This window comes from Rhinopithecus roxellana, chromosome 6, assembly GCF_007565055.1.
Source record: "Rhinopithecus roxellana isolate Shanxi Qingling chromosome 6, ASM756505v1, whole genome shotgun sequence".
Classification (NCBI taxonomy): Eukaryota; Metazoa; Chordata; class Mammalia; order Primates; family Cercopithecidae; genus Rhinopithecus; species Rhinopithecus roxellana.
Genome location: NC_044554.1, coordinates 99,956,976 through 99,970,484, shown reverse-complemented (window position 1 = coordinate 99,970,484; position 13,509 = coordinate 99,956,976). Strand labels below are relative to the sequence as shown.

Here is a 13,509-nt window from a genome sequence, read left to right as displayed (position 1 = left end):
TGCCCTTGTGTATTTCAAATTTTCCACAACTAACAAGATTTAAAACAATCAATCTAGAGGTGAACAATTGCATCTATAAGGAGAGCAGATCGGTCATAGAAATATATACACACACAGCCAGTAAGTATTTGAAAAGAGGCACAACCTCCAGAGTAACTAAAGAAACGCAAATGCAATTGGGGGAAAACATTTTGCACCTAGTGCTTGACAGAGGTTAAAACCTCACATGATGCCCAGGGCTGACCTGGGGGGCAGCTGCTCACATCTTGTGATGGTGCCTGTGGAGAGACAGAACCTCTACTATCATTTTATTTTAGTTTTTTCTTTTTATTGAGACAGAGTCTTGCTCTTGTTGCACAGGCTGGAGTGCAGTGGTGTGCTCTTGCCTCACTGCAACCTCTATCTCCCAGGTTCAAGTGATTCTCCTGCCTCAGCCTTCTGAGTAGCTGGGATTACAGGCACACACCACCATGCCCAGCCAATTTTTTGTATTTTTAGTAGAGATGGTGTTTCACCATGTTGGCCTGGCTGGTCTTGAACTCCTGACCTCAGGTGATCCACCCGCCTCAGCCTCCCGAAGTGCTGGGATTACAGGTGTGAGCCACCACACCCGGCCTCTATCATTTTAAAGGCAGAATTCCTGGATAGGAACGTATTCATCAGATACACTTACATAAATATGCACAGAAGTATGTTCAATGATGCTCTTGAAGCAGTATTTGTGGGGATAAAAACAGGAAGCCACCCAACAATGTAGCCACAAGGAAGGAGGCAGATTCATGTGTACTAGACAGCCTTGGCACCCTGTGGCATCCAGTTGTCATTAAAGAGTAAGATGCAAGCTTCAGAGTGGCATGCACATGATCCCTTTCAGGTTAAAATATAACTAACAGTCAACAAATTTATGGATACCATGAATAAAAAATACCAGTCCAGCTTCTTTAAAAAGTCAATACCGATGATCTCTGGAGAGTAGGGATGGATTGTTTGGGGTGGAAGGAGGATGATGGTTTACTTTTCACCATGTGCACTTGTGTGTGTTTTTAAAAATGTTTTGTAGAGATGAGCTCTCCCTATATTGCCCAGGCTGGTCTCAAACTCCTGGCTTCAAGCGAGCCTCCTGCCTTGACCTCCCAAAGTGCTGGGATTACAGGTGTGAGCCACTGCACCAGGCCTTCTGTATGCTTTTCTATCATGAGGATGTCTTCCAAGTGTCCACCTGCACCCCAAAGAAAAATGGGCAGAGAACTCAGAGGGCAGGTCTCCGTGGTCAAGAAGTGGGTAAAATGTTCACCCACTAACATTACGGTAAAGAACCTCCCTCCTCCCGGGGTGCCCAGTGCTCCAGCAAGGCGTCCAGCCTTCTGGGGATGTTGCCGCACATAACACATAAGTGCAGGGCCCTCCCTGCCTTTTGCACACTGACAGCATATTACACATGGTGGTTCACACCATGCTTCTTTGTATTTAATGTCTATCCTGAGGAGCTTCTCGATGGCTGCATCTACACAATGGGGAAAACTATTTGCAAACCATGTATCTGATAAAGGGTTACTATCTGTCTCAATTTGGGCTGTTATAACAAAATACCACAGACTGGGTAGCTTAAACAACAGACATTTATTTCTCGCAGCTCTGGAGGCTGGGAAGTCCAAGATGGTGGCTCCAGCAGATTCGGTGTCTGGTGAGGGGGTCTTCCTCACCAGAGGAAGCTTCTAGCTGTGTCCTCACATGGCAGGAGGGGCAAAAGAGCTCCCGCGGCCATCTTTTATAAGAGCACGAGGGCAGAGTCCTCATGACCTAATCGCTTCCCTAAACTGTTGACCATAGGGATGAGATTTCACTATATGAATTTCTGGGGGACACAAACACTCAGGCCACAGCAGTATCCAAATTATACAAGGGACTCATGTCAACAACAAAGAACAAACGACCTAGTGTATGCAAAAATGCTCAGTATCACCGTTAGGGAAATGCAAATCAAAACCGCAATGCGAGATCACCTCATACCTGTTAGGATGGCTGTTATTAAAAAACACAAGATAAAAAATGTTGGTAAGGATGTGGAGAAAAGGGAACCCTAGTGAACTGCTGGTGGAAATGGAAATTAGTACAGCCTTTATGGAAACCAGTTTGGAGGTTCCTCAAAAAGTTAAAAATAACCAGCATTTGATGCAGCAATCCCACTTCTGGGTATACGTATAAAAAGGAGATGAAATCATTATCTTGAAAAGACAGCTGTACTCCCATGATTACTGCAGCATTTCCACAACTGCCAAACTATGAAAATGTCTAAGTGTCTGTTGGCGGATGGATTGGTAAGAAAATGTGGCATATATATTTTTTACAAAAAAATCCTATTATTTGCAATAACATGGAGGAACCCGGAGGACATTATGTTAATAGAAATAAGTCAGACACAGGACAAACACCACATGATGCCACTCATACGAGGAATCAGCCGCTGAGCACCGGGTTTGGCCTGTCACCTCTGCGCTGGCGGCTCCCACTCAGTGAGTTAAGTTGGTGGGCTGCCCATGACACGAACTGGCCCTGCTACCCACATCTACCTGCTGAAGAGCTCACAGGACCCTGACTCTTGAGGGGATGTCAGCATCAAATATCTGACCATGTTAACCCCCACACTGACTCCAGGCCCAAGCACGTCCCACAGCCGTCAGGTCCCCACCCAAAGGGACCCCGATGGACTTTGCCCTGCAGACCTGGCCTGACCACTCAGAGGCAGGCAGGGCCGTGACACAGATGGTTTATTCAGACCTCTCCACCCACCACAGTTCCACATCCCAGCTCGGCAGGCCTGTCTGTGACAGCCCCATCCTGAGTTCCAAGTCCTCGTCCTGACTGAGTGGTGAGTGGGCTCACTCGGCGCTCAGGAAGACCCTCTTGCGTGCGGTATTGGTGTAAGGGTGCCAGCGCCACTCCACGTCTGCTGTGGCCTCCTGCTCCAGCGTGCCCAGGCGGATCATGTACACTGCAGGCAGGGATGGCCATCAGCCCTGGCACTGCCAGCCTCACCTCCCGACCCCAGACATGGGATTCAGCCTCAAACTCACGCTTCAGCTCAAAGCGGGGCCCGACCTCAGTGAGCTCCACGTTGCGGTGGTCTATCTTCTTGTACACGTGGTGCCTGGGAGGGAACAGCTGTGGGTCAAAGGCAAGCAGCACGAGGTACACAGGGTGGGGACGCTCTCCCGGGGCATGGCCTGTGGACCCACCGGAATGATATGTAGTCGTCCTGGTTTGCGAAGGTGATGACCCGGTGGCTGTCATCTTTGGGCACGGGAAATAGGTATCGGAGGATGTCAGAGATCTGGGGCACAGGGAAAGAGAGTGGCAAATGCCTGGCCTGGCCCGCAGCCCCAGCCTGAAGGCCCCCAGACTCACCTGCTTGCCCAGGCGGGAAGAGAAGCCATGTGTGATGAGGTGGGGCTTGGCCTCCGACATGGTGCCCAGGTCTGGGATGTCATGCCGCATGACCACGTTGCACAGCGTGAAGTAGGCAGTAGGGCCAAAGGGCAGGTGGCTGACGATGAGCCCCACTGGCAGGGAAAGGTGGCTGTCAGAGACCCCGTCTGCCCTCAGACGGCTCCCACCCCGACTCTCTCTCCAGCCTCACCAGGTGTGCCCCGATGCTCATGAACAACCAGCAGATCGGTGACACCGTTGGCTTTGCAGGCTCGCACCAGTGCCCCCACTTCATGTCAACCTCGGTTCATTCGCTGGGCGCCTGGGAACACCAGCTTCAGCTCCTGGGCATGGATAGCAGTGTGCAGTCAGGAATGGGGCTGTGTGTCCTGGGCGTCTCCCCGTCACTCCCTGCTCACCAGTACCTTTGCAAACATCTTGAGGCGGGAACTGGGGTCTCGGGAGGTAGTGATGATAACCTTGGGATCCTCGACTCCTGCCCGTCAGTATTCATCATCCACGTGGCTGGTCACACCTGTCAGGGGCACGAGGGGCAAGAACATGACAATCTTGGGAATGAAATGCTAACTTGGGGGCAGCCAAGACCGCCAGGATGGCGCTGTCTGCTAAAGCCTTCAAGAACAGGAATACTCCACATGCACAACGGGCAAGAGCACGGCCTCCAACTACTCTGGCTGCCGAGCACAAATGTGGCGGAGGAACAGAATCTTTTGTTTAATTGTAGTTCACTTAAGCTATATTAATCACATGAGGCTAGCAGCTACTGTATTACACAACGAAGTCCATACTCTGCTAAGGCCAACAGTGACAAACTCCTTTCCCTCAAAACAAATATCTATAATGTTTGGAATTCCTTTCTTGTTTCTTGAATAATACAGTGAATTAAATGTATGGGCACCAATGATGTGTGAGGGACACCATCTTGCCCTGGCAGGCACTCCGGTGGGGGAGGGAATTAACAAGCAAGGCACGGAGTCAGTGGCCCATGTGTGCCATGTAAGTGGGACAGGGCACACTCAGGGAGAGCCGTGCGATGCCATCTGTGCAGTGACAAGGGCATAGGAGACAGTTCCAGGAGCAGTTTCCTCTGAAGGGACAGTGCCCAGTGTGTCTGAGGAGCGATGGGAGACCAGCCAGCTCAGTGTTGGGGAGGGCTACCTTGTATAGTTACCTTCACCTCCTGCATCATCAAACTCCAGGGACCCCTGTAAGGCCAGAGCCTCTCGGCGTAACTCAGTGGGAATCAGGCGGTTTTCTGCAGAGAGGAGAGAGGGGCTGAGTGGGTCACAAGCATGGAGCCCTCAGCTCACCCAATACACCACAGCTTACAAGCCTGTACACGCTTGAAATAAAAATACCTCAGTCCTTTCTGGGCTTGGATACAGCAGGGATAGAGGTGACAAAACTTTCTACAGGCCAGCCCGTAAACAGTGGTTACTAGGACTTCATTTTCTTTAGTCTCATGACTTGAGGACTTTCTAAAATATCTAAACATATTGTATTGCTTTTATAATCAGGCAGAAATCTAAAAATTGATTTTTTTTTTTTTTTTTGAGAAAGAGTGTAACCCATCACCCAGGCTGGAGTGCAGTGGCATGATCTCAGCTCACTGCAACCTCCGCCTCCCAGGTTCAAGCGATTCTCCTGCCTCAGCCTGCAGAGTAGCTGGGATTACAGGCACCCGCCACTACATTCGGTTAATTTTTGTATTTTCAGTAGAGACAGCGTTTCACCATGTTGGCCAAGCTGGTCTCGAATTCCTGACTTCAAGTGATCCGTCAGCCTCCCAAAGTGCTGGGATTACAGGAGTGAGCCATGGTGCTCGACTTTAAAAATTACTTTTGAAAAGAAATATAGACTGTTCTGTATGTATGAAGGTGGACCAGAGACCTTTAAGCTCTCAAGACAGCAAAACCGCTGGTCGTGATGCCCACAGTGCCTCAAGGGCATGGCTTCAGCAGGCCCTGGGCCACAGGCTGCCCACCGCAGAGCACAGCGCTTCAGGCACGCACTCGGGCACCACTATTCTCCCCGGAGCTCAGAGGAACTCTTGCAGGGAGGATGGGCAGTGCAGTCTGCAGCATCAGCGCTATCCAGATAGTCTTTAGAGAAACTTTGTTTTCTTTTTTTGAGACAGAGTCTTGCTGTTTTGCCCAGGCTGGAGTGCAGTGGCATGCTCTTGCCTCACTGCAACCTCTGCTCCCAGGTTCAAGCGATTCCTGCCTCTGCCTCCTGAGTAGCTGGGATTACAGGTGCGTGCCACCAGGACCAGCTAATTTTTGTATTTTTAGTACAGATGGGGTTTCACCATGTTGGTCAGGCTGGTCTCGAACTCCTGACCTCATGATCCGCCCACCTCGGCCTCCCACAGTGCTGGGATTACAGGCGTGAGCCACTGCTCTAGAGAGAATGTCTATAGGACAAGGTAAAGTCTTTAAAACTTGGGACAAACTTGACACACTGTACACAGCGGGCAAGCTGCAAAACCCGGGTACTGCAACGTCAACGACAAGTAAGTAACACTGTCACACTGGAAGGAACACTCAAAACCAACAGGAGAATCCAATGGGCAAGGAAAACGGCCGGCAAGCATTTGGAAAGAAGCTTGTAAGTGAAAGAACAGAAGTAAGTGCGGGGGGTTTACAGCGCAGACGTCCGCGGGGCCGACCCCCGTACCTTCGAGCGCGTGCCTCAGCCCTCCTTCCTCTCCTGGGCTGAGCGCTGCGCCTCCTCCCGGGCCTTGCGGTACAGGTACTCGCGGCGCAGGCGGGCCTCGCGGCGCAGCTGTGGGAACAGCGGGCCCAGTCACTCCTAGCTCCCGAGCCCCGGAGCCCCCGAGGTTCCAAGGCCCCAGGGCCACATCCCCAGCACTTCACGCGTCCCGGAGCTCCGAAACAGGAGCTCAACCATTCTCCTACCATCTTGAGCGCCGCTTCCACGTGGGTCCAGGAGAATCTGTGGGTTCCTCTGGCGCGACACAGTCCTCACTTCCGCCCTCAACCAAGATGGTCCCTTAGACGCTTCACTGGTGCCTGCAGCTGTCGGGAATGCCCTGTGTTAAGATGGCGAATAGGGCGGGCGGGGAGGGGGCATGGCAAGGCGATTGGCCATTCCAGCAGGGCGTTCTCCTTGGGACAACCAATAGACTGGATACAGAATGTCACACGTGGCTTCCGACTGCAGCTAATAAAGATGTCCGCTGGAGGCTTCCCCATCCCCACCCTTCCCGCCCACCACCGCCCTGCAGAATGCACGGTTTCAAGATGATGAACCGCTAAAACAATCATAATTAGCAGCTCGAAACAGTTCATCAGCTGTAAAAATCTCCCACCGACTGATCTGGAGGTTGCTTGCCGGCTCCTTTCCAAATTAACTTTAAAACCACTCTTCCCTCAACCAAAATGGTTTCTGCACAGCTTCGCCTTCTTCCACCGCCACAGCAGTGGCCCGAGTTCTAAGGTTGGGCAGCTTCCGGAAGGACTCAGAACCACCTATGACCCCAGCCGACAGTCCGGCTGGTTGATGCACTCGGGGGCTGATTGGAGAAACCAGTTGATCCGTTGCTTCCGTGCTGCTTCTCTAAGTGCGCTTGCCCTTAAAGGAGCTGACCCGGAGGCCTAGGTGCTGCCGGCGTGGGGATCCCCAGCTGGGAACGCCCCTCGATGGAAGATCTCGTGTGCCCATTGGCTGTCCTGCCAACCGCGGGCGGTGACAGGGAAGGTGGCGGGTCCGGATCTGATTGTGTGTCCATGGCGGCGCTTGACGTGCGAGCGGAGCTGGACTCGCTGCTCCTGCAGCTGCTTGGGGACATGGAGGAGGTGGAGGGGAAGCGAGCGGTGTTGAACGCCCGGGGGGAGGAGGTAGGCGCCTGGGGCGGGCAGGAGTGCACAAGGGCGTAAACTGAGTCTCACCGCTGTCCTCTCCTTGCAGGGCTGGCTCTCGCTGGCCAAGGCTCGCTACGCGATGGGCACCAAGTCAGTGGGGCCCCTGCAGTATGCTTCCCACATGGAGCCCCAGGTCTGCCTCCAGGCCAGGTGAGGAAGCGTCCATGCTGGGCTGGGTGGGCGGGCGCGCTCCAGGCCCGGGCTGCCAAAGCCCCATCCTCCCTTCTTGTCCTTCAGCGAGGCCCAGGAGGGACTCCAGAAGTTCAAGGTGGTGAGATCTGGTGTCCACGCCCCAGGGGCCTCGCGAAGCAGGTGAGCCCCCTCTTCCTTCTGCAGAACCCCTTTCCAATGTCAAAGACAAAATGCAAATGATGGAGATGGTTTTAATTAGGTTTTTGCGATAAGAGAGAGCATCCCAGAGCTGAAGAAGAAAATGTTTTTGTCGGGTGGTTTTGTCCTTAGACTTTTATAGGGAGGAGTAGAGAAGTTGGGCAGTTGCTTTACACTGGGAATAGTTTTAGAATCACATAAGTTTCAGTCAGCTGAACAGAAAATACTCATCTGTGTGTCTAGCTAGTTTCAGAGGGACAAACTTCTAATCCCAGTTAATCATTCCTGAGACAAAGAATGGGGAGTTGGAACGTCTGTGTCTGGTCTGTCAGCATGTTCAGGTCCAATGGGTAAGGATCAGTGTCACAGGCAAACAGGGTCATCAGCGGGTCCTACAGGAGTCACGGGAAAGAGGGGACAAAGCAGTCTCATCTGAATCACAAGGGGGAAAGGCTGTGTTTTGTGGTAAGCTGTTTCCTGGAACCCCAAAGTTGGAATTTTCCAACCAACAGTGTTTTCTAGAATCATGAGCTCAGATCAAGCTCAACATTGTCACCAAGACTGATAAAGGCCAGGGAGTAAGATCCCAGCCTACTCCAACCTTTCTTTCCTCAGCTTTGCGGAGGCGCAAGGGTCCCCACTAATGACCCCAGAACCGCAGTCCTCTGAGGCCCCTCGGGACCCCCTGAACTGGTTTGGAATCCTGGTTCCTCACAGTCTACGTCAGGCTCAAGCCAGCTTCTGGGATGGTGAGTGGTACCCTGTCGTTTGGCTGTGTGGCCCTCAGACCCTCTATCCACAGGGAACACTTGAGCACTGCTGCCATGGCTGGGGTTAGTCTGTGAAAGGCTTTGCAGGTTTTTCTCCATCCAAACTTCTGTTGTACACCCATTGTTTTTTTCCTAAAGCATCTACTGGTTGTTGGCAGCATTCGGGTTCATGCTAGCTGCTGGGGATACAGCAGAGAACAAAAGAGAAAAATACACTTTTTCATGTAATGTTTAGGAGCAGAGAAAGGCAATGTGCAAATAAGTAGTAAGTCAGGATGTGAAAATTGTTACGAAAAACACATAATGGAGTGGGCCAGGAGTGGGCCAGGGGAGCTATTTTATGAAGGGTGGCCAGGGGAGGTCTCTCTGAGGAGGTGAAGGAAAAGCTTTGTGGGTGATTTTGGGGAATGGTGCTCTAGATGGAGGAACTAGCCAGGACAAAAGCCCTGAAGCCATATATATCAGGTGTGTGCCGAGGCTGGTGGCCTAGAGTGGAGTCAGATGAAGACTGTGGGACTGCACAGAGAGGCTCTGAGCAGAGGATGGTTCGACTGGCTGCACAGGGTCACAGGAATCCTTGGGTGCTGGGCGGGGACACAGAGCAGAGGGAGGAAGCGGGAGTCAGGGAGCAGCCAGTGCAAGAAGCAGATGGTGTCACTGGAGGAGGAGGTAAGTGGTGGGAACCTGCACAGGTTTTAAGAGTAGAAGCCTCAGAATTTGCTGACAGATAAGATATGGGAGTAAGGGAAGGAAAGGAGTCCAGGAGAGCCCGCGATCTCCACCCAGAACCCCTGGAGGATGGAGTGACCCTCACCCGCTGTGGGCAGCTGAGGGGATGCCGGAAGGCAGGAGTTGGTGTGGTCTGTGTGGTGTCTACTGATGTCCTGCTGGACAGTCTGAGTGGGCGCTTGGGCACATACCTCCCTCTGGAGTTTGGGAAAGGCCTGGGCTGGACAGAGATTTGGGAGTGCACTACATAGCACTGTTTAAATTCCAAAGTTTTTGACACAAACACTGGTTTAAAGCTGAGATAGGATGAGATCAGCAGAGGGCCTGGGGAGTATGGACGGGAGGTGAGGGAGAGGAGGGGAGAAGCCAGTCAAGGAAACTTAGGAGCAACACCTGGGAGCAGGTGTCCTGGAGGCCAAGAAGAGAAAGTGTTTCCTGGAGCAAGTGATCCAATGTGTGGTCAGCCCTGCTGCTGAACAGGAGGCTGAAGACTGAGAGCTGCCCGGAGGACTGGGCAGCAGCTGTTCCAGCAGAGACATCAGCACAAGCCACCTAGAGGTGGATCCAGAGTGTGGACTACTGTTGGGGCAGAGAAAAGAAGTGGAGGGAGAGCAGGTGAGGGGAGCGAGAGGCTGTAGTAATAGGGGAAGGAAGGAAATGAGGGCATGAGATGGTAATACTGTCTGTGAATTTTTAGTTCCTGGTGGGTGATATAATGGGTCCAGGAAGTCTGAGGAGGTGACATTTTAGCAAAGACCTGAAGGAGGCGTAAGACTGCAGAGGTTCTGGAGCAGCCAATGCAGGGCTGTACCTGGAATGTTTTGGGACAAGTGTAGGGGGCAGAGAGGCCTGGAGCCTTTCCAATTTCTGGGGATGTCCAGATCCTCCTGGGTCCTGTGTTATACCACAGATACCATCCTAACCTTCTCTCCTTTCCTCCAGGCCTGCAGCTGGCCGCAGACATAGCCAGCCTCCAGAACCGCATTGACTGGAGTCGAAGCCAGCTCCGGGGGCTGCAAGAGAAACTCAAGCAGCTGGAGCCTGGGGCTGCCTGACATGCACGCACAGAGGCAGGGCAGTGAGCTCAGCTGTTCTCTGACATCGCTATTTGATCTCAGGCCTTCTTCCTTCACAAATAGCTCTTGCCCCTACCCCACACCAGCTAATGCCCACTCTGTCCCTGCTCTGTATGTTTCCTTAGGTGTGAAGTTTGAAGAGGCAAACTAATTTTGAAAGTCCACTATTTTGAAACCATTCCGAGGCCTGAGTTCCCATAGGACACACTCATGTGGGCAGGTACACGTTAGTCAACAACTGGAACTGCCTCTTGGATCACTCAGCTGTGGTTTCGTGGCTGGATGACAGAACACTGTGCGAAGGGAGGTGGTGGGGGACAGGAAGTAGTGCCTCATGCTTACTACATCCTCCAAATTGTCTTTGCTGGAGGAGAAACCCGTACTGGGCCAAAAGATCAGGACAATATGACTTGAGTCCACAAGGATACAAACACCTGAGTAGCTGGGCAGCCCTTGGCAGGGTCTAGGCCAGGAAGTAAAAATGATCCGGCCTAGATTTTTAAGGGAACTCTAGGAAGAGGCCTAGGTTTTTAAAATCCTGTCTCTTTATCTTACCATAAGAGGCTGAGCCTCTCTTCATTTTTTGGAAGGGCCACTTGTGTTTTCTGTTTTGGGAACTTCATTTTTCTACTGGGTTGTTGATCTTTGCAATAATTTCTAGGAGCTGTTTATGTTTAGAGGTAATTGGTCCTATGTTCATATGTATGAGATGTAAGTCTTATTTTCCAGTTTATCTTTTTGGTTGTGATTTTTTTGACTTTTTATTATAAAATAAAACATATTACATGAAACCACACAGAACAGTTGAATAGCTTAAGTGAATAACTACGGTGAAAGCTATGGTACCCACTACCCAACCTTTGTGTTTTTTGATCATTATTTGTACATACAGTTGAATGTATCCAGCTGTCACATGATTCTGAATTTGGGCTTGTAACTGATAAGGCAATCAGGGAATTCTCCAGCATTTTCAAGAACCTCTGTGGTTTCGGTTGAAACATCCAGTGAGTCATGGCCAGCTTTTCCACCGTCCGCCCACGTGCTGTGTGTTGGTTAATGCTGCCCTTTTGTTTTACTAACTCCAGTGTAAACCCAATGTAATTTGGGGGTTTTCATTCTGTTCGGTGGACATTACTGTCAACACACCCGTACTACATTGTTTTACTTCTTGAACTTTAACATAATCCCTGTAGGGCAGATTTGCCATTGGCTGAGGGGTGGTTTATTGGCCTGTTGACCTTGAGTTGTCAGGGAAAAGACTAAGGGAGGAACTCAAATGGAACCCCCGTGACTGCAGGAAAAAAGGCTATCTGCCCCCAGCCCTCACCAAAGGTTTCCTTTCATAACAAGATCCTATCCACAAGGTGCCCGTTAGTGAGATTCTGAAGCCAAAGTAAGGAAAAAAATAAGTCAGTTTTGCTGGGGCCACAAATTCTTCAACGAGGAGGTGCGAGCCCATGGAGCACGTCCTTGGCTGCTGGTCGTGGGCGGGCACTGGGGTGGGCAGGCACCGCCCACTGCGGGCTCCGGGCTGGACTCGCAGGTCGGGTGGGGGTGGGGCCATGGGCTCTGCAAATGGGATTGATGAAGACAGCAAATCTTCAGCAAAGCATCCTTAACTCGCTGTCCTGATCTTCTGCCCTAACTCCAGCTCTGGGGGAGACCGCCAGGAAAGGGGGTTCTGCCTGCCGGGTGGGGCGGGGTGGGGGGGGGGCCCTTGTCCCACCAGGGCTAAGTCGGGAGACGGGGTCCCTGCACGGAGTCTGGCAGGCTGCAGTCCACCGGTTTCCACAGGGACAGCAGTTGCGCAGCGCTGCACAGTGGTAGCTGGGAGGTGCTTGCTGCGAAGCTGCTGCATGTCATGTATACAGACATGGTGGCGCCATCTCTCCGAGGTTCCCATATGGTCTAGCGGTTAGGATTCCTGGTTTTCACCCAGGCGGCCCGGGTTCGACTCCCGGTATGGGAACAGAAGTGGCTTTTCTTCTGCAGGTGTATTTTTTTTTCTTTCAACTTGAAAATGTTCACCAGAAGAACTTTGACTTTTTGCCACTAGAATGCTCCAGGACAGATTGGGTATTTCCTCTTCATTTGAACTTGGAGAAACGCCCAGGGAGATCCGGGCCCCATGGCTGTGTGTTTTGATGGCAGTGACCATTTTCATCACAGCATTAGCTAGTTGTTTTGACCATCAATAGCTTACTGAGTATATTAGATGCCATGTGCATCACAGGTGTGAATATTGGAATTAGTGAAATGCCCGATAACATTGAAAATACTCAAAATGTGTTGCTGTGGAACCCCCAGCAGAAGACAGGTCCCCACAGGGCCCCCATCGTGCTCCAGTGCACTGGCTCAGGTTGGCAGGGGCCACCTCGGGTCCATGAGCAGCCTCTGCAAGGCGGGGAGAGGAAGTCCTAGGCAGTCTGCTGGGAGCATAGCACTCTGGAAAAATTTATTTTTCTCTCTTGCTGCTGCTTTGTTTGGTCCAGTAGTCAGGGTTCCTTTTTTCTCACACGGACAGTCCAGGCTTGACTCCACTGCCTCAGCAGAAAACCAACTTCAAACTTCAGTGATGCCTTCCTGCCAGCAAAGATACACATCCCTTTTAAAGGAGAACCCAGCTGGGTGAGTGGGTACCTTCAGTCCCAGCTGCTAAGGAGGCTGAGGCTGGAGGTTCACCTGAGCCCAGGAGGTTGAGGCTGCAGTGAGCCGAGGTCACGCCAGTACCCTCCTGCCTGGGCCGCAGAGTCAGACCTCTTACCTAAAAAAGACACAGTTTTTCGGCTTGCTTGCTCAATTAATTCAGGGAGATTATATGTAGGGCTGAGGTCATGTCTTCAGGAATTACTGCCACATTCATTCATTCATTCCTGCCTTTGTTTTTTATAATTATTTTTATAATTATCGCTAGTAAGCATACCAATGAAAATTATTGTTCTGGGCACATAAAGAGCTTCAAAATCATCACTTTCATTCTTACAAGAAAAAAGCCGAACTGGAAAATCAACAACTCTCAGATCCCTCAGAAAATTGAGGTCACGTGGCAAACCACTACCCTGAAAATTAGAAGGAAAGGCAAATACAAAGCCACAGCTTGCCAGGTGCAGAAGCTACTGCTGCAGCCAGCAACTTGTAGGGAAGCTTAAAGGGTAGCTGACTAACTGCCGGAGCCTGGGCATGTAAGCATGAGAGAGGAAAATGCTGGGGACCTAGCCTTGAGGGGCCCCCACATTCTCATGGGTTTTATCTCCAGGAATTCTATTAGGTTCT

The 13,509-nt window shown here is 51.4% G+C and overlaps 1 protein-coding gene, 1 non-coding gene and 1 pseudogene across 4 annotated transcripts; 2 read left to right on the top strand and 1 right to left on the bottom strand.

The window, feature by feature from the left end:
- Positions 1-2,751: 2,751 nt before the first annotated feature.
- LOC104668144 lies at positions 2,752-6,383 on the bottom strand (annotated as a pseudogene). Its single transcript, XR_748776.2, has 9 exons — positions 6,366-6,383; positions 6,124-6,231; positions 4,619-4,702; positions 3,852-3,961; positions 3,638-3,770; positions 3,406-3,560; positions 3,237-3,331; positions 3,075-3,148; positions 2,752-2,992 (listed from the first exon to the last, which is right to left on the bottom strand). The product of XR_748776.2 is annotated as a U3 small nucleolar ribonucleoprotein protein IMP4-like (transcript).
- Positions 6,384-6,689: 306 nt separating this feature from the next.
- On the top strand, positions 6,690-11,039 carry LOC104677326 (coiled-coil domain-containing protein 115). 2 transcript variants are annotated; one of them, XM_030932099.1, is made up of 4 exons: positions 6,690-7,265; positions 7,378-7,481; positions 7,569-8,410; positions 10,103-11,039. In XM_030932099.1, the coding sequence occupies exons 1-3, from the start codon at positions 7,110-7,112 to the stop codon at positions 7,645-7,647; spliced, it is 339 nt and encodes a 112-aa protein (XP_030787959.1). In that variant the 5' UTR covers positions 6,690-7,109; the 3' UTR covers positions 7,648-8,410; positions 10,103-11,039. The 2 variants fall into 2 exon arrangements, with proteins under 2 accessions (XP_030787959.1, XP_030787958.1); XM_030932098.1 differs by having other exon boundaries at positions 6,690-7,307.
- Positions 11,040-12,133: 1,094 nt separating this feature from the next.
- On the top strand, positions 12,134-12,205 carry TRNAE-UUC. Its single transcript has one exon. It is a non-coding gene; the product is annotated as a tRNA-Glu (tRNA).
- The last annotated feature ends 1,304 nt before the right edge of the window (positions 12,206-13,509 follow it).